The sequence below is a fragment of the Sitophilus oryzae genome, unplaced genomic scaffold (assembly GCF_002938485.1).
Source record: "Sitophilus oryzae breed Bouriz unplaced genomic scaffold, Soryzae_2.0 scaffold_810_pilon_pilon, whole genome shotgun sequence".
Classification (NCBI taxonomy): domain Eukaryota; kingdom Metazoa; phylum Arthropoda; class Insecta; order Coleoptera; family Curculionidae; genus Sitophilus; species Sitophilus oryzae.
The window spans coordinates 3,491,174-3,510,656 of record NW_022147429.1 but is presented as its reverse complement, the minus strand read 5'-3'; the positions used below and the strand labels follow the sequence as shown (position 1 = coordinate 3,510,656).

Sequence of the window (19,483 nt, the reverse complement as noted above, 5' to 3'; positions counted from 1 at the left end):
CCTAATTCTAATCTAACCTAAACTCACTCCCTCTTTTGCATATTTCGGGCTATTACCTGGGTATTTCTAAGTTTAACCAATATTCGAACTTACGGTGTAAATTTATGGACGGTCCATAAATTTAAATTCGCCGTACAAAAAATAAGTAATAGTTACTGTAGATCAAAATAAATTAAAATATAGTTCCAGGATAACTTAGTTTGCAGCTTCTTTTCGTCATACCTAGTAAAAACCCGTCACAACCACTACTCATACACTGTAAAAAATCAGCCTGAGTGAACACATATTTCTCAGGGAGTGAATTTTTTGAGTGAAATAATTGAGTACATTTTCATCTAAAATAGAGTAAATTCATCATTTTACTCAAATATGATCTCTATTTAATGAATAGCGATTGAATAAGCTCATGTTCGAGTTATAGCTCCTATCTTTGAGTAATGGAATAGAAAAATTAACTTAAAAACTCATGTTATAGTTTAACACATTAAAAATTTGAGTGAAATCTCCCAGTTTAGAGTATTTTCGCTCATTACTAATCATACGTCATACGCGCTTCTTCGATACCGAATAAGCTATTCCCTGTTCCTCAGTTTGTAATTATCTGTTCGAGTCGTAGCACGTCTAGGTTGTCTTGTCCCTTCGAAGGTGCCAAGGTCACAAGCCCATAGTGTGTGTGTAAAGTGTGATGTAAAGTGTGACTGTTAATAATATGTTTTATGTTAAGAACATTTTTTTTTCACATCGCAGAAATCCGCCCAACATAGCATAGATTCAAATTCGATTGCGCCAATGCCGCAATGCTGATGTTTCCTTGACTAATTAGCGTAGCGAAAATCTAGGTACTTTCTCTCAATCATGAATTGGGAACTGGAACATTTGGCAGAATAACAATTTTTTTTTAATTTTCAGGAGCAAAAGTATCTGGGTTTTCCGAGGGATTTTCGTTATTAAAAGTTAGTTTAGAAATTAGAAATATTCGAGAAGGTGGCCGAACTGACGAATGCTCTTAATAAAGCGGATTTTTGCGATGTGATGCAACTTTTCTAGACATCTAACTTAAAAAAGTTCCTGTATAAAGAGTTAAAAAAACATTTTGATATTATAATAATAGTGTTATATTTGGTTTTATTTGTTTTTTTCAAATAAAAATGACAAATAAAAATATTTTTGAAGGTTCTACAGTTTTTCATTTGGTTTGTTAAAAAAAACGAAATATTCTAAATGATTTTTTTAAAAGCTATATGTAAGCTAACTTCTTATTTTATTACAAGTGAACAGATGCCTCCCAAAAGTGAATTTTAGGAAATGGACATGTTCGAGACCATGTCCTAAACTGAAACTTACCGTTGAAAGGCACCTGCCCACCTGTTTTAAAATAACAAGTTAGCTTACATATAGCTTTAAAAAAATCATTTAGAATATATTTCTCAATACTGAGTGAAATTAATACTCAGATATGAGTACTAATCGAGTTAAGTGTAATACAAAGTTGAGTAAAAGTCACTCAATAAAAGGTGTACTTGAACTCAACACTTAGTGAGTTCACTCATTTTAAAGTGAATAAATTATCAAAATCGAGTCTTTCGTCTAATCTCGATTGAGTGAAAACACTCAGTGCTTTTCACTGTGTGAATTGAAGATTCAGTCAGTTCTGTAGAGTAGAAATTTCACTCAATCGGGTGTGGACAGAAATTGAGAAAGTATTGAGTGAAATCTGAGTGAAATTTCACTCAATTTTTTTTACAGTGTAGTATGTATACCTATGTATTTTTAAACATCATTATGAGATTTAAGTCATAGGTGCCCATAATATGAGTAGCGGTATTGACGGTTTTTTGTTATGATGAAAATGTTGTGTGATATAAAAAAGCAACAAAATATATTATCGATTGCAGCAACTATACCTAGTTTACATTCAGTATGTCCAATTAATATAGAACATTATAGCTATGTATGATTTTAAAAATTTGCTACCATTATATTTTGATAGTTGAGTTTTTGAAATTATTTGTTAGCTTCTTAAACAAAACAGACCCATAATAATTCAAATCTTTATCATCCAAGACTTCCAAGAATTATAAAGTAATCTAACGTCAAAATTTTTTAAAATTATTGCATGCCTTAAATGTTTGCAAAGTTAACAAAAATATGTCTTTGATTACCAGCAATTAATATATTTGGTCCAATTTATCAGTTCTGTATTATATCCGAAATTCAGATTACGTGTGACACAACGAAGAGTCAACGTGCAACGTGAACGACAAGAAAATGGCAAGTAAAAAAAATTGTAAAGTCTTAATTACTAATTACACAGTCGTTCTCTTGAGTTCTCCTCCCTAAAATCTATATTGCCTTCCCTAAGATTTTAAATATAAATGATTAAAACTCATACAAGTTTACCACAATTTAAACGTAAGATAATTATTTAATATTATTAAATACATAATTATATTAAAATATAACACTTACGAAGTTACTAAATATTAACTATTTCTACTTAATCATTTAATAATTCTGATAAAAACACGCTTGGTTATTTATTTTAGAAATCATACGGTCTATAATCATTAATATGACTATATTAACAATACTTAAATCAAAATTTATTTGAAGGAATGCTACTGTATTACAATAATTGTAAAACAAGTATGAAATAATAACTCGGAATAATTATTAAAAACTGCTCATCTTGTTATAGTCGGTTGTTATATGTCGGCGTCTTGTCTCTATTATTTTATTAGCCGTTTAGCTATAGTTTGATTTCAGATAATGCAGATTTTAATGTGCCATTTGTGTTTTTTTATTGGAATTATTATTTTTAGCATATTTGGTATACTCTATGAAGTTATTTTTAAGTGCTCCTGTCCATTTTTCAATTATTAGAGTACCTTTAGATACAATTAAAATTAATTAATTGGTGTATAGTATTTGTATTATGGGTTTGTTTATTTTTTATGAAATGATTTTTTTCCTATTAAAATAAACATAGCTTACTAAATCACTAGATAGCCATTTTTAAATACAGGATGTTAATTAAGTATGTGGCCAAACTTTAGGAGGTGATTCTTTGAGTGTTTTTAAGGTAAAAAGTTCATATAAACATGTGTCCGGAAATGTATAATTTTAAAGATACAGGGGTGTCAAGGTGTTTTCTAATAGACCTTTTTTATTAATATCTCAAAGATCCGTTAGCCGATTTTGTTCAAATTTTGCCGTGTTGTGAAATTTAATAAGTTAGCACTAATTAAATGATAATTATTATTTACAACAATATTTAAACGACAAAAACTTATCCCAATAAGTATTTGGCACCGCCTTGAATTCATTTGTTTTACGTTGGCGGTGGAAACCATGCAAGCTTTTTCTTTGTCCTAAGTTGTTAATTAAAAAAATAATTATCATATAAAAAAATATAGGTCCTAATAACCTAAATTTTATCAAAATATATCAGCAAATCCGATGAGACCCGAATTATTATATGTTTTGGAACTTAATGATTTAATTAATTATTCCCTTTAATGCATCGATTGTGCATTTTATCCTACGCGCCAAGAAAAAATATTGCATTAGTCTAAATTTATTATTTATGTTATTCCGCTCTTTCACGTATAATTTGCCCCCTGCTTCTCATACGGAAAGAGTTAGATTAAAATAGCCCAACTGTACTTAACAACTCATGCCTTGACGCATATTCTTTTTTATAATTGTTGTGGCCAAATCTTAATTTTTAAATTTTGCGCGCAAAACCGTAGCGGAAGTATCGATAGAGAGAGACAAGAAGAACTGTCAATGAAGCCGATCGAAGAAGAACGAAAAGGTTTTTGTCGAATTAATTTTCTGTAGTTATAATCAGTAAAGATATTAAATAGAAAAAATGTGTGTGATTAAGTAGAAATTACAGTCCCAACATTGGTCCAAACTAGCCGGATTCCACGACGTTGAAGTGGAAAATACAACAATTGCAAGCGATAGAAGACAATCGATCGAATCGACGCCATTTTCGATTACAAGGTTCCAGCATCGGCAGGGGTGAGTTTCCTATTTCTTTCAATTTCCATTTTTTATCGTTCACCTACCTTTTTTCCTTTAATATTGACTGATATTGATTCTATTATAAAAAGACAATAGCAATAATGAGTGAACTGGATAAACTAGTAACAGAACGCCGGCAAATAATACAAATGTTATGGCGAAACAAGAAGTACTTTGACAATCTCCTCCCAGAATCCATCGACATGAGAATTATACAAGAATTAGATTTTCGAGTGTTAAAATTAGAGCCTCTGTTAACAGAATTCAATGAAAAACAAAACGAAGTAGAGAAATATCCAGAAATTAACTTAGAAGAGCAAGAGCAAGAACAGGTGAGTTTTGAGTCGTTATATTATAGTCTTATAGGTGACATGAAATATTGCATTGCAAATTTTATCAGTAGTGCGGAATTACAAGTAAAGTCACCAGATCGTACAGATATGAGACAAAATGGTACTGCTATAGAGCCACAAAGAGCTGTACAATGGCCTGCTCTGAAATTACCACAGTTTAATGGACACTACGATGGGTGGTTAGAATTTAAGGATGGTTTCAATGCTCTTGTACATGACAACATCACACTAACTAAGGTACAAAAATTCTATTATTTAAAATCATGTTTAAGAGACGAGGCACTAAATTTAATTGAAACAATACAAGTCACTGAGGCAAATTACGATACCGCCTGGCAGCTACTATACGACAGATATGAAAACAAGGCTCTATTAATTCATAATCATATTAGGGCATTGTTTGACTATCCAACAATCGATACTAAAAATCATGGAAGTTTAAGAGCATTCTATGACGCAATTACGAAAAATATTAGAGCATTAAAAATTCTAGGGGAACCCACAGCATCTTGGGACAGAATCTTAATATACTTATTATCCCAGAAAATGGATAAGACCACTAGAAGAGAATGGGAATTATATGATTCTAAGGAAGATCTACCCACAATGAGTGACATGAACAAGTTTCTGAAACAAAGATGTGATCTTTTAGAAAAGCTAGAAATAACAAATAAAAGCACTTCCAGAAGTTATGAGAAAAGAGACAATAGAGCAAAGGGAAAGTTAAATGCATTCACAGCTATCGATAAAGGAGGAATGTGTTGTTATTATTGCAAAGATGGACATGCAATATATCAATGTGATAAATTCAAGAATTTGACAGGTGATCAGAGATCGATGCAAGTACGAAAGTTGAGTTTATGTTACAATTGCTTAAGACCCTCGCATAGAGTTAGTGAATGTTCACATTCAGGCTGCAAAAATTGTGGAAAAAAGCATAACACTTTGTTGCACAGCGACAAGGACAATGAGGAGAGGCCAAAAAACAAAGAGGAAAGAAGCAATGCTCAACCAGTACCTCAAGGGAGTACTAGTACAACGGCTATGCACACAATGGAAAAGGACAATGAATATGAAGTTGAAAAAGGTCTAATATTATCGTCAACGGCTATGGTAAAGGTCAAGGATTCAAGGGGCAATTTATTACAATGTAGAGCTTTGCTAGACAGTGGTGCACAAAGCAATTTCATAACCGAGAAGTTATGCAATCGATTAAACTTGAAATGCAATAAAATAAATAAGTGTGTTGTTGGTATAGGAATATCTTCTTCAAAGATACAATATCAAATAAACACTGAGATAACTTCATGCGATGGAAAGTATACGACTACACTAGACTGCTTAGTGATTCCAAGTATAACAGACAATTTACCAGTAAAATCATTCTCAAAGCAACGGTTGAACATTCCAGAAGGAGTTACTCTCGCAGATCCTCAATTTAACAAGAGCAGTTCAATAGATATACTGTCTGGTTCTTCAGTATTTTGGGGGCTTCTGTGTGAAGGCAACTTAAAGATTAAGGATTCTATGTTATCAATGAGAGAAACTTATTTAGGATGGGTGATAGCTGGAGGATTACATGCCGGAGACTCAATAGATCAATCAATAAATTGTCTTAGTACAGAACATCGTTTGCAAGACATAGAGCAATATTTGACTCGGTTTTGGGAAATGGAAGAGCTGACGAAGATGAAGCCTGTGTCCCAGGACGAACTCTTCTGCGAAAAACATTTTAAGGAAAATCTACAAAGGACAGAAAATGATCATTTTGAAGTAAGCATTCCATTTAAACCTAATATTGCAGATTTAGGAGAAACAAGAGAAATGGCTTTACAGCGATTTATGAAACAAGAAGATAGACTTTTGAAAAATGATTCAATGAGATCAGCATACATCGAGTTTATGGCTGAATACGAGAAAATGGGTCACATGACAGAAGTATGTGCCATTGAAGAAGGCGATAAAGCGTATTACTTGCCTCATCATGCAGTAGTACGAGAGGACAGCAGGACGACAAGGCTTAGAGTGGTATTTGACGCTTCGATGAAGTCAGATACTGGTCTATCACTGAACGACGTGCAATACGTAGGACCTTCTAGACAAGATGAGTTACTAGGTATTATCTTGCGATTTAGAAAACATGAATATGTCATGACAGCAGACATCTCAAAGATGTACCGCATGATTTATGTAAAACCCGAACAGCGACGATTTCAAAGGATATTTTGGCGCAGCGATCCCAAACAAGAGATCAAATGCTACGAATTAAATACAGTCACATATGGAACAGCATCAGCATCTTTTTTGGCTGTCAGATGTTTAGTTCAAGTGGCATTGGACAATGTTGAAGCCTATCCAGACGCTAGCAGATCAATACTGAATTCATTTTACATGGATGACTATTTAGAAGGCGCCAGTTCAGAACAAGAACTATTAAGGTTGCAAGCAGATGTAACGAAGATCTTATCTGAAGCTGGATTCCAGTTGCGTAAGTGGCTTTGCAATAAAGAGAATCTTAGTGAGAAATTTCAATGTGTCAAAGGATTAGAAGCAAGCATTCTATCAATAGGAGAAAACGAGTTAAATAAGACATTAGGTATTCTTTGGAATTCAAGAAAGGATACAATACAAATATTAGTATCGAAGATGATAAACAATAAGCCAACAAAGCGGACTATATTAGCAATAATTTCACAAATATTTGATCCCTTAGGGTTAATAGGTCCAGTGATCGTGATAGCAAAATTAATAATGCAGAAGTTATGGCAAGAAAAAGTTGGTTGGGATAAAGAACTTCCAAGCACATTAATATCAATGTGGACAAGTTTTAAGAAGGAGTTATCAGAATTGAACGATTTTACCATACCAAGAAGAGTTATAACATCAAATGCTAGTAGAATAGAATTACATGGATTCAGTGATGCAAGTGAGAAGGCATATGGCTGTTGTCTATATTTAAGATCGAAAGGCACATCAGGTGAATATGAATCCAAGCTACTGTGTTCAAAGTCAAGGGTTGCACCTTTGAAAAGGGTGACATTACCAAGATTGGAACTGTGTGCAGCACTTCTACTTGCTAGATTAGCAAATAAGGTAGTGGACTACATGCAAGTAAAATTCCAGAAAATATGTTATTGGTCAGATTCACAGATAACTTTAGCATGGATAAAGGGATGCTCAAGCAGATGGAAGACTTTCGTCGCGAACCGAACAAGTGGAATAGACAATTGGCTTCATATAGCGTCAGCTGACAATCCGGCAGACTTGATTTCCAGAGGGTGTTCCGCAGAAGTGCTACAGAAATCTAGTTTGTGGTGGACAGGCCCCGAATGGCTGAAAACTCTAGATACGGATAATTTAAGCACTGAAAGCATAAGATTAGATATTCTACCAGAAGAGAAATCAATAGCAAATATACTTACCTTAGATAATTTTGAGTTATTTGAAAGATTCTCGTCGTTACCGCGTCTTACTAGAGTATTTGCTTACTGTTTACGATTTATCGCTAGTACAAGGAAGAGAAAGGTGAGCAATTTGGAATTTTTGACAGCTGAAGAAGTGGACAATTCGTTGAAGAAATTAACGCATTTAGCTCAAAAACAATCCTATCCAGAAGAATATGATAGTTTATGCAAAAACCTACCTTTGTCAAAAAGAAGCAGTTTACTATGTTTAAATCCAATTTTGCAAGACGAAATTATACGTGTAGGTGGTCGATTGCAGAATTCATGACAAGATTTTGACAAGAAACATCCAATTATTTTGCCGAAAGATCATAAGTTGACAAAATTAATCTTTAGAAACGAACACAAGAGGCTGAATCACACTGTGGGCCTACGCTTTTATTATCATCACTTCGAGAAAGATATTGGCCTATTGATGGAAAAAACTTGGCTAAAAAATTAGTACGCGAATGTATCATTTGCTATAAGGTAAATCCAAAACACACAACCTACATCATGGGAAATTTACCTAAAGAAAGAGTAAACCAGTACTTACCTTTTTACAATGTTGGTTGCGATTTTGCTGGTCCATTCTTTTTAAAGGATCGTATGACTAGAGGAGCAAAATTAGTAAAAGGATATGTGTGTATATTTATATGCTTGGCAACAAAGGCTATTCATTTGGAGGCTGTTTTAGATTTGACAACTAACAGTTTCTTAGCCTGTTATAGGCGATTTATAGGACGCCGAGGAAAACCTGCAAGTGTTTTTTCAGACAATGGAACAAACTTCATAGGAGGCAACTCTGAACAAAAGAACCTTTTCAATTTTGTAAGAGAACAATTCAGGACAAATGAAGTTAATTTCTATTTTACAGACCAGAATATAAATTGGCATTTCATCCCAGCAAAGGCCCCGAACTTCGGAGGTTTGTGGGAAGCAGGCGTGAAGAGTTTTAAGTTTCATTTCAAGAGGGTAGTTGGAAAACGCAAATCTAAACTATGATGATTTTATAACAATTTTAATTCAAATCGAATCAATATTAAATTCCAGGCCTATCTGTCCCTTATTATCCTCACCTGATTCAATCCCTCTTACACCCGCTCACTTCCTGCTAGGAAGAAGTTTGACAGCCTTGCCGGACAAGTCGTACCTCGACATCAAGGAGAATCGTTTAAAGCGATATGAACGAAGAGGTGGCATACAGAGTACCTCTGTGAATTACAAACAAGAACAAAGTGGAGATCACATGCTGTAGCACTGCTCAAGGTTGGTAGCATCGTCCTTCTCCAGGAAGACAACACTCCCCCATTAAAATGGCCATCGGGAAGAATCGAGGAACTTCATCCAGGTCCAGATGGTGTAGTGCGTGTCGTAACAGTAAAGGTCAATAATAATAGTTTTAAACGCGCCGTCACAAGAGTGTGCTTATTGCCTACAGACTCTAATGATTTATAGATTAAGTTTGAAATTTAAATTATGTTAATGTTAATATTTGATATTCATAATTTGTAAGCAGTTTTAAATAATTTTGTTTGTATTTTTGAAATAGTTATATATTTCAAAGCGGGCGGCATGTTGTGGCCAAATCTTAATTTTTAAATTTTAAATTTTGCGCGCGAAACCGTAGCGGAAGTATCGAGAGAGAGAGAGAGAGAGAGAGACAAGAAGAACTGTCAATGAAGCCGATCGAAGAAGAACGAAAAGGTTTTTGTCGAATTAATTTTCTGTAGTTATAATCAGTAAAGATATTAAATAGAAAAAAGGTGTGTGATTAAGTAGAAATTACAGTCCCAACAATAATAATATCGGCTTTCAGAGACTAAACATCCATATCCATAAAATAGTTGGCCCACACTAATAAGACCTCATTTCGGCCCTCGGACGGCCTTGTTCTATTCAGCTATCGACTTTCGTGTTGACAAGTTGATTAGGCAGGTTATTGAACTCCATGTCGCCTCTAGCATGTCGTTTTTTCAAAGATGGGTCCCATATAAACGCGGCCAGAAGTATTTTCAATACTAAAAAATAATAATCATATATGTGTGATATGTGATTCTGCTCTTTCTCGTATAATTTGCTCCTTGTTTCTCATACGGAAATAGTTAGATTAAAATAGCCAAACTGTACCTAACAACCCATGCCTTGACATATTTTCTTTTAAAATAATATCCCTTTCTTTATCCGCCGCGCCGGTCCAGACTCGATCTTGCCCTATTCGCTCATCAACGCCGGCTCTATCAACTTAAGTACGTGTTGACAGGCAGGTTATTGAACCCATGTTGCTTCTAGTATGTCGTTTTTTCAAAGATGGGTCCCATATAAACGCGGCTAGAAGTATTTTCAATACTAAAAATGCTTTTTCCAAATATGCTAATGAGCCACCCTCGTTCCATTTGAAAAAATGGCGTCGGCGCCGGGAGGCACTAATAGCCACCCATACTAAAGTATAAGTTTGGTACATAAAAGTGAAAACCGCGTTTTCTTAGCTGTTTCTGAGTTATAATTTTTTTAAAAATATTTCATTTTTTTACCTCAAAAACTGCGACTTTGATTTTGATGTTATTACAAATTTTGTTGCAAATATTATTCCTAATCTTAAATTGAAAACCGCGTTTCGCTAGCTACTGTAATTTTGGAATTACAATTTTTTTAAATTTTTAACCATACTAGCATACCAAATCTCGTTTTTTTATTTGAAAAAATAAAAAAGTTATAAGGGTAAGCCACTTTTGAGACGCACCCAGTATAGCACCCAAAAAATACTTGCACTTATTTAAGACTAACCCTGTATAATGAGTATTTTGTAAACTGCCGGCATGACAGTTGTAAACATGACACACACATGACATATATGTAAAAATGATTTTTTCACTTTAAATTCACGTTAAATTTATCACGTAAAAGTTTTTTCGATACAAAAAAAAATATAAAAAATCTCATTGCTCTTGATTTTTTATTACTGTATAAAGATACACTCGTAAAGATTAGTCCACGGATTTTGAAACGCTCGGTACACATAACAAACAAAAAACAGAATAATGACAAATTTAAATAATTTAAACGTCACAAATTAACTGTGTGCAATTGAATAGATCTATCAACGTTAAAACGCACCCACAATGCAGAAAAATAATGATTCCAATTTAAAAAAAAATATCCATCGCAAATAGATACTCTATCCTTGGCTATCGCACATATAACCTACCCAATACGTTTACTTACTTCCAGTAGTACCGGTACCAATCTCAGTGGTACTATCTTAAAAAAATAGTGCTATTGATACCGTTTGCGCGTAAATTACATTTTTTAAACAAGGTTATGAGTTTTTGAAATTACTACTAGTTTTTTTGAAAAGCGTTGTTTATAAATGAAAAAAAAATAACGGTTAATTTAGTTACCTACCTGTTACCAAATCGAATCAACAAAAAAAACTAATTGTTTTTAAGGCAAATTACGCAAAATCTCCGCACTATTGTATGCTAAATAGCATCTTGTGAATCCTTGTCTTTTTCATTCTATTCTGCGCGTTCAAATTAAGTTTAAACATTTTCATAATATGGAAACGCAAAACAACAAATGTTTGTTTATGTTTCTCCGCAGAAATGTGATAATTTACTAAATTATAATAGTTTAAAAATGATAATCGGAAACCGTTGTGCTGTGATAATTAGTGTTCTTTTATTAATAATTATAAGTGGATTCTGTAGCGTTGATGGATCAATAATAATCATAGAAGATGCTAAAGGTAAAATTCTCTAATAATGATTACAAGAATATCTGTCTATTAAAAATCAAGTAATTTAAGTAAAAATGGTGTTCAAGTAAATAAATATTGCTTTAATTTGTATTTGACTTTCTCAGGAAGTTGTTTCTCTTTCAGTATTTATTTTATTTTAATAAAACTTCTATATGACAAATAGTAATGCTCTATTGAAATATGCTGTTACTTAGTCTACAAAAGTATACAGGATGCTACAATTTCGGGGTACGAGCACTGGTAACTGCCTACTAAAAATCAAGTATACCGGGTGCGTCTCAAAAGTGGCTCACCCGTATAACTTTTTTATTTTTTCAGTTAAAAAAACGAGATTTGGTGTGTTAGTATATGACATAAATTAGGATTGATTGACGTATTCAATTGTTTTCGGTCACTTCCGGTTTCACCGGAAATGACTACAACTTTTGATTTTTAAATGACACCCTCAGTATTTTATTACTTTATTCGATAGAAAATAACACTCTGAATAAAATGACATGTCATATGTCAACTTTTGACATTTTCGCATGTTTTCTTTAAAATTATAACTTGCGGTTCGTAACAAAAATTTGACTCGAAATACCAATAAGTGTGTGGTATTAAATTATTCGTAAAAAAATGCTTTTTCCAAATACAGGGTTGTTCACCACATACGACACGGAGTATTGTAACTAAACGATTAGATTTTTACAAATTGTACGTTTTGGGTTCGTTGAAGGACATTAGAGCTACAATTTAAAAATATTTTTACAAGATACAGAGTGTCCCAAATGTGTAAAAAATATTATAGTTGTATTTTTTTAAATGGAACTCCCTGTATATTATTCTATTTTTAGATTCTACGATTAAAATAAAGGTAAATTTGGTTAAGGTTTATCACACTTAAACTTTACCGTTTTTGAAATATTTTCAATTTTATAAAATTGCAGTAAAAATGTTAAGGCTTCATTTCTCCAAGGGTATCAAAGTTTTTAATACTAAATATTTATTGAAGATTATTTATTGATCAGATATTGTGTTGCAATAATAAAAATTTTACTACCTTATACAGAGTGTCCAAAAATTTATATTAAATAATTACTAGCTTTAACCGGCAACAACTTGTTTAATTTATATGGAACACCCTATATATTTTACGTAAATCAGATGCACAATGTAATTGTCTATCAAATTGTATTGTTCCATTTTTTACCCATCTCCTCAAGTTTTCATAGAAAATGCATTTTCATTTATCACTATACCAATGGAATATTGACATTTTAGCTTATTTTTAAAGATGTAACAAATTTTCAAAGGGTACAGATACTAATATTGTCGATATAGTTCGCTTATTTAATTAAAAAAAAAATAAAAAACTGTTTAAATATTTTTTGTTACAGAGGACCAATTAATATGATCACAGTATTTAAACTACATTAATTGACTGTTTACGTTGTAGTAATAATTGCTCCAAATACTAAAAAACTGAATTTTGTGTGTGTGTATTAGACAGTGTGGTAAAAAGTAACACCTTATAAATTTTATTTCATTTATTGACGAATGCTTATTTATAAAAACAGACACATTCATTTTCATAACTTATTATTATATTGATTTCTGAGCCAAATCCACATTTATTTAGAATATATTATTAATTAAAACAATTTAAGTTTTGGTGTTTTTGGTAGGAAATAATGGTGGTATATTTAATTGGTATACTCTTTTACAAAGATTTAAATAGTTTTTTTTATGCCAATGGGCTTGCAATATTTACCACCTGTACATTTTGTACATATTATGGTGCTATAAAAAATCTGAAATGTCAATATTCCATGGGTATAGTGATAAATGAGGTCTAAATTATAAGAAAATGCATTTTCTACGAAAACTTGAAGAGATGGGTAAATAATGGTATAATACAATTTGATAGACAATTACATTGTGCATCTGATTCACGTAAAATATATAGGGTGTTCCATTTAAATTAAACAAGTTATTGCCGTTTAAAGCTAGTAATTATTTAATATAAATTTTTGGACACTCTGTATAAGGTAGTAAAATTTTTATTATTGCAACACAATATCTTATCAATAAATAATCTTCAGTAAATATTTAATATTAAAAACTTTGATACTCTGGGAGAAATAAAGCTTTAAAATTTTTACTGCAATTTCATAAAATTGAAAATATTTCAAAAACGGTAATGTTTAAGTGTGCAATTTAAAAATCAAAAGTTGTAGTCATTTCCGGTGAAACAGGAAGTGGTCAAAAACAATTGGATGCGTCAATCAGTCCCAATTTATGTCATATACTAACATACGAAATCTGGTTTTTTTATCTGAAAAAATAAAAATGTTATAGGGGTGAGCCACTTTTGGGACGCACCCGCTATATAAAAATTCAAAAAAGAAAATTCTCGTAAAACCTAATAAATACGAACATGTTTAAACTGGGGCAAAGTTGCCCTGGGGATGTTCGGCAAAACGCTATCAAAAAAGTTTGAACATTTTCAAGGATTGCTGAGTTTTTTGAAAAAAAAACTGTTTTTTTGAAAAATCAATTTTATTTTTTCTTGTCATTCCTTTTAAGAAAATCAAAAATCTAATTGCACATTCTAATGACCACTTTGTCAAGGCCACCTGGTAGTATTTTTAGATTTTTAAATTAGCTGATAATTTGCGAGATATGTACATAGGCCAACTTAATTTTTTTAAATACAGACGTGCATTTTTTATTTTATGCTTTGAAAGAATTCGGTCTCCTTTCGTCAAAATTTGAAAATCTACAAACACTTGGTAGTTTAAAAAAAATATTGGTGGTAGCCTTGACAAAGTGGCCATTAGAATGTGCAATTAGATTCTCAAAAGTAATGACAGGAAAAAATAAAATTATTTTCCAAAAAATCATTTTTTTCAACTTTTTTGATAACATGTTGGCAAACATTCCAAGGCGCAACTTATGATGTTCGTATCTATTACGGTTACGAGATAACAATCCTCGTGGCTCGAATTTGTAACACCCTGTAAAAATCAAATACCAAAATTTAGTAAAAGCGATAAAAATTTTGTGTAAATTACTACATAAATAAAATAAATAAACCAATGAACCAATTTTTGTAATTTTCATTTCAAATAAATAATTTATTTGCCAAAAAAAAAAGTTAAATTACATTGCAGGATAATAATAATAGAGCATCATCATCCCCATCACATACAGGGTGTCCCAGAAATAAGTGCAAGTATTTTAAGGGGTGGTAGATCTCGATAAAAGAAACTCTTTTTCTCTTTATCGTTTTTTAAATAAGTCCAAAATAAAGGAGTTATTTTACTTTGAAAATTTCCAAAAAAATGATTTTTTGCTAAAATTTTGAGAACCACTGGATCTTTTCTGGATTTTTTTTTCTTGTAAATTTAATCTACTATCTATGTTGACATATTATCAAGAAATTATGTTTTTTAAATAAAAACTAAAAAAAATTCCAAAAAATTTTGATTTTTTTTTCGCGAAAAAAACCTCATAAGCGTGTTTCTGGGATTAAACTATACTACCAGTTAAAATACTTGCACTTATTTCTGAGACACCCTGTATATGTTTAATGTCACAAACATGGCTAATAGAAGGCTAATGACAACGCTTTATGTTTTTACCCATATAATGAATTAAACATTTTAATCATTAAAACACGAAACACCTATTCAGATTTTACAAAAATAGTGAGAAAAAGATTATTATCAGCTTTAATAACCTTAAGAAAAAACTCACGTATTAACAATAATATCCTCTCATTAATTATTATAATCAGCAAAATCTGTGTTAAGATGAAATGTTAAGATTTTCAAGCATACTATAGGGACTATAGTGTGTAAATAAATAATTTAAAAAACATCGGACGGGGATTGCTTTTTAAAAATCAAGATATTTTTTTTTAAATAATAATGTAAATGATAATCTCAAATTATATAAATACCTATGTTCCAAAGCAAAAAGTTTTATGTCATATGTCAAGTTACTAGATCAATAATTGTAGCTAAAAATGTTGAAAGACGCCTGCTATTTTTTTTTCGAAATTTGATGTAAGATATTACCCTTGTTTATACAAGGTGTCCCAGAAATAAGTGTTTTAAGTGGTGGTAGATCTGGATAAAAGAAACATATTTTCTCTTTATTGTTTTTCAAATAAGCCAAAAAAACGGAGTTACTTTACTTTGAAAATTTCCAAAAAAAATATTTTTTGATTAAATTTTGAGAACCACTGGATCTTTTCTGAATTTTCTTTTTTATAAATTTAATCTACTACCTATGTTACCATATTATCAAGAAATTATGTTTTTTAAATAAAAACTAAAAAAATTCCAAAAAAATTTTCAAAAATTTCCGAATTATCAAAAAATTTTTTTCGCGAAAAAAACCTTATAGGCGTTTTTCTGGGGTTGAACTATACTACCAGTTAAAATATTTGCACTTATATCTTGGACACCCTGTATATACAAGATATTACTAATTCCATTTATTGGAATTGGAATTTTATTTATTTCTGCTAAGGTTTGGTTTGGTTGGTGCTCTTTATAAAAAAAATGTAGAGAAAAAAAAGTTCTAAATTTACTGTTATATATCAGAATTTTAGTTTATTTTCATTTAGATATGCAGCTAATTAATACCAAGTGTGTGGTATCAAATTATTTGTAAAAAATGCTTTTTCCAAATATGCTAATTAGCCACCCTCGTTCCATTTGAAAAAAATGAGATAAGATTAAAACTACGATTTGGGTATCTTTTAACCGACCAGGACAAGACACTAAAATCATTAGACGATCAAATCTATTTTTCCAAGGCTCTTTGATTAACAATTAGTGTTTTTAACACAGCCATGGCACTCTAGATTGAAATTTAAAATACAATTTGTTTTTGAGCAAATATGTCATAAGGTGATATCTGAAGATCTTAATAAAATGACCGAAAATAATTGAATACGTCAATCAATCCTAATTTATGTCATATACAAACATACCAAATCTTGTGTTTTTATCTGAAAAAATAAAAATGTTATAGGGGTGAGCCACTGTTGAAACGCACCCGGTATAAAATACGGATTGAAACGGGTTTTGAACTGATTTTAGAATGAAATTCAAAACCTAACTTTTAATTATTAATATAGATTAGATATATTTTCGATATAAATTTCGAATATTGTATTTTATTGAATTTATTTATTTTTTAATTAATACAAAATCCCTTTATTTAACAAAAGTTTCAAATCATCTTCACTGGTAGCATTCATGAAATGAATGATACCAAATCTCTTTTTTTATTTAATAAAATAAAAGAGTTATAGGGGTGAGTCACTTTTGAGACCAACCCGGTATAAGCAAATAACTTTTTAGTAAAAAGTCGAAAAAAAATATTTTTTTTCTGAATTTGTTCATTTATCCATATACACCCTGTATAAAAAACACAAATGAAATCTAAAGCCGATAAAAAGATCACATCCATCAAATTTTGGAAACACTAATGGTCATTGTGGTAAAATCCTTGGAATAATTAGCTTTTGTTTTAAATCTTTTCGTAATTTTGATTGAAGTTGGTCTTCAAATGAGGTCGTGGTATGATATTTGCATATACGTAAACGAATATCGGCGGGGAAATTTGCACTTGCTTAGTTGCTACTATTTACCTTCAATTACATATCTTATAATATTAAAATAAAGCCAACTATAAAACTATTTATATTCATATTTTTAAATATGTTTAAAATTTTTCCTGTCAATATTGCTAAATTTTTGAAATGTTATTCCTCAAAAACTACTACATTGACAAATATCCAATAATAAAGATACCGTGTCAATAATATTAAGAGTTTATTTATTATGTCTCTGGAACTATTTAAAAGCCTTTAGACAGGTCTTAGAAATAGTGTGTTTCCCTTGTTTTAATTAGTTTTTAATATTTATTGATAATTTTCCAGCATGCTTCCGAAGGACACTTGCTGGTAAAAGAGTCGTAAGGAGTTTAGTAAGAAAACTGCTCTTCTGTGATACTGTAGAACAATGCCAATGGGAATGCGGTGACGAAAGAAGATTTACTTGTGAAGGATTCAACTACAGGTAAGCTACATACTGATTAAGCTATAACTATTTCTCGAGTCGATAATTGGAGTTATGTATTAAATTATATTTTATAAAGTAGCTATATTGGCCAATTACACAACACCTTTTCGGATCTATTGTAGCTCTCTTATCTGTCCAGTCGCATCCTTTTCAAAAAGTTTAATGACTTGGAAACTTTTTTTTCCAATTGTCATCGCCTAGTACATACCATTTCTGTTCATAATGTCTATTAAGCTTGCAACGCCCTATAAATAGACCTACTACCTACTACAGTTTTGACAGTTCTCCTGGCAAAGTACAAAAATACAAGTAGTAGACAAGGAAGTTACATGTTAAATAGTGACGTAGGTGTGAAAAGGAGATATTGTTCTCTGTAGGTGCGATCCAGTAGACGATCATAGTAAATAGAGTACACTTATGCGTTTCTTAATCGGGCAGAACACTGCGGAGCAGAGTTTTTTGCAACTCTACGAGCGTTTGGAGTACACCCGATCTGCATCATGTTAAGATGAAGAGAGAGATTTTTTCTAATTTCCGGCTTTTTTTGGTATAACAGATTTTGTGTAATTTCTAGCATATAAACAAGGATTTTGTATTTCTAAGAAGCAATTGCCAGTATTTATTTTCAAGATGGAGAAATTTACGTTTTAATTATTATGATCTATTACAGCAGCAAAACAGACCAGCAGAGAATCGACAACTCGAACGTAACTCGATGTCAAATCGACGTACCTAACTCGTATTAGTAGACCGAGTATATAATATACTAATAATATAGGAGTAGTTTATCAGAAAGTACTTCCTCGAGGAGATGAGAGACATTGTCGTTGGTGGAGAAGCTCCTAGTCAGGTGCCAGGGGGAATCATCTCTGGTAATTTGGCTTGGTCTAAGGAGCATCTCATTGAATTGACCCTGGCTGTGTAAAAAACACGAAACACGTGAAATTGCACCAAGACGTATAACGATGCCGGATGGGACTACTCTGTCCGTCATACCAGGCATACTGTCTGTGGGGTTAGCTTAATCGCCTGGACAGTTAGAAGTTAGTTAGTTAGTTAGAAGACAACCTCTCCAAAAACCTAATTCATATGAAGGCGGAACCAGGTCGAAAGGATGCGTGGCTTGATAGAAGACTAGCCTCAAATGGTCTCAACCAGCCTTGGGGCACCAGTGGGCAACCAATTGTATTCCCACATTGCAACAACCCATTGTGTCCCTTATTTCAACATGCGGGGCTCTGTAGAAGTGGACCGACTAACCCTTGCGGTGTAATTGACCTCAAATCCAAGGAGGCAATAGGAAAAAATTAATCCTCTATTATATGGAGACAAAATGGAGACAGATCCTCGAGTCTCCACCTCACGGGTACCTAAGCCGGAGAATGTGAAACTCACGGTGTGCTAAACCCCAACCGTGGAAGGGTGTATACCCTCGTAGATGGTAGATACTCACTCCTCGGAGGATGAAAATCTGTTGTCACTGTAGGATGGAAAATACCCTGTCCTTCTACAACAGGAAGATCCCCATGTATGACGAGTTATAGACTGATGATATGTAACTCAACAAAGGAGGACGCAATAGATATTTAAGGCCGCGGTGATTAACCCTCTCTTAAGGGGCGGCCCACAGACGGTCAATATGTTTGCGCAATAATATTGCCCAATAATATTGTTAGTTATCTCCAAACAGTACAATAAATTTGTTCAATAACTAGTTTCGTTTTGCACTTTGGTTAACATGGATAAGAAAAAACAAGCTGCTATTGCTTATCAATTGTTTTCTATCAGCGTCAGGGTATTTTTCCTTATATA

At 32.1% G+C, this 19,483-nt stretch overlaps 2 protein-coding genes across 9 annotated transcripts in view; both read left to right on the top strand.

Annotated features, from left to right (window-relative positions):
- Nucleotides 1-19,483, top strand: part of LOC115889139 — a 99,759-nt gene that overhangs the window by 53,870 nt on the left and 26,406 nt on the right. For all 6 annotated transcript variants that reach the window (XM_030909079.1, XM_030909083.1, XM_030909080.1 and 3 more), the window contains exon 9: nucleotides 17,530-17,668. In XM_030909079.1, the coding sequence (XP_030764939.1) occupies nucleotides 17,530-17,668 (139 nt within the window). The remainder of the gene's footprint in view (nucleotides 1-17,529; nucleotides 17,669-19,483) is intronic.
- Nucleotides 3,801-9,770, top strand: LOC115889140. Of its 3 annotated transcripts, none has more exons than XM_030909085.1 (2): nucleotides 3,801-4,029; nucleotides 4,122-9,770. In XM_030909085.1, exon 2 carries the CDS (start codon nucleotides 4,134-4,136, stop codon nucleotides 8,115-8,117), a length of 3,984 nt encoding a protein of 1,327 aa, XP_030764945.1. In that variant the 5' UTR covers nucleotides 3,801-4,029; nucleotides 4,122-4,133; the 3' UTR covers nucleotides 8,118-9,770. The 3 variants fall into 3 exon arrangements, with proteins under 3 accessions (XP_030764945.1, XP_030764946.1, XP_030764947.1); XM_030909086.1 differs by lacking the exon at nucleotides 3,801-4,029 and having other exon boundaries at nucleotides 4,239-4,364; nucleotides 4,433-9,770; XM_030909087.1 differs by lacking the exon at nucleotides 3,801-4,029 and having other exon boundaries at nucleotides 4,247-4,364; nucleotides 4,436-9,770.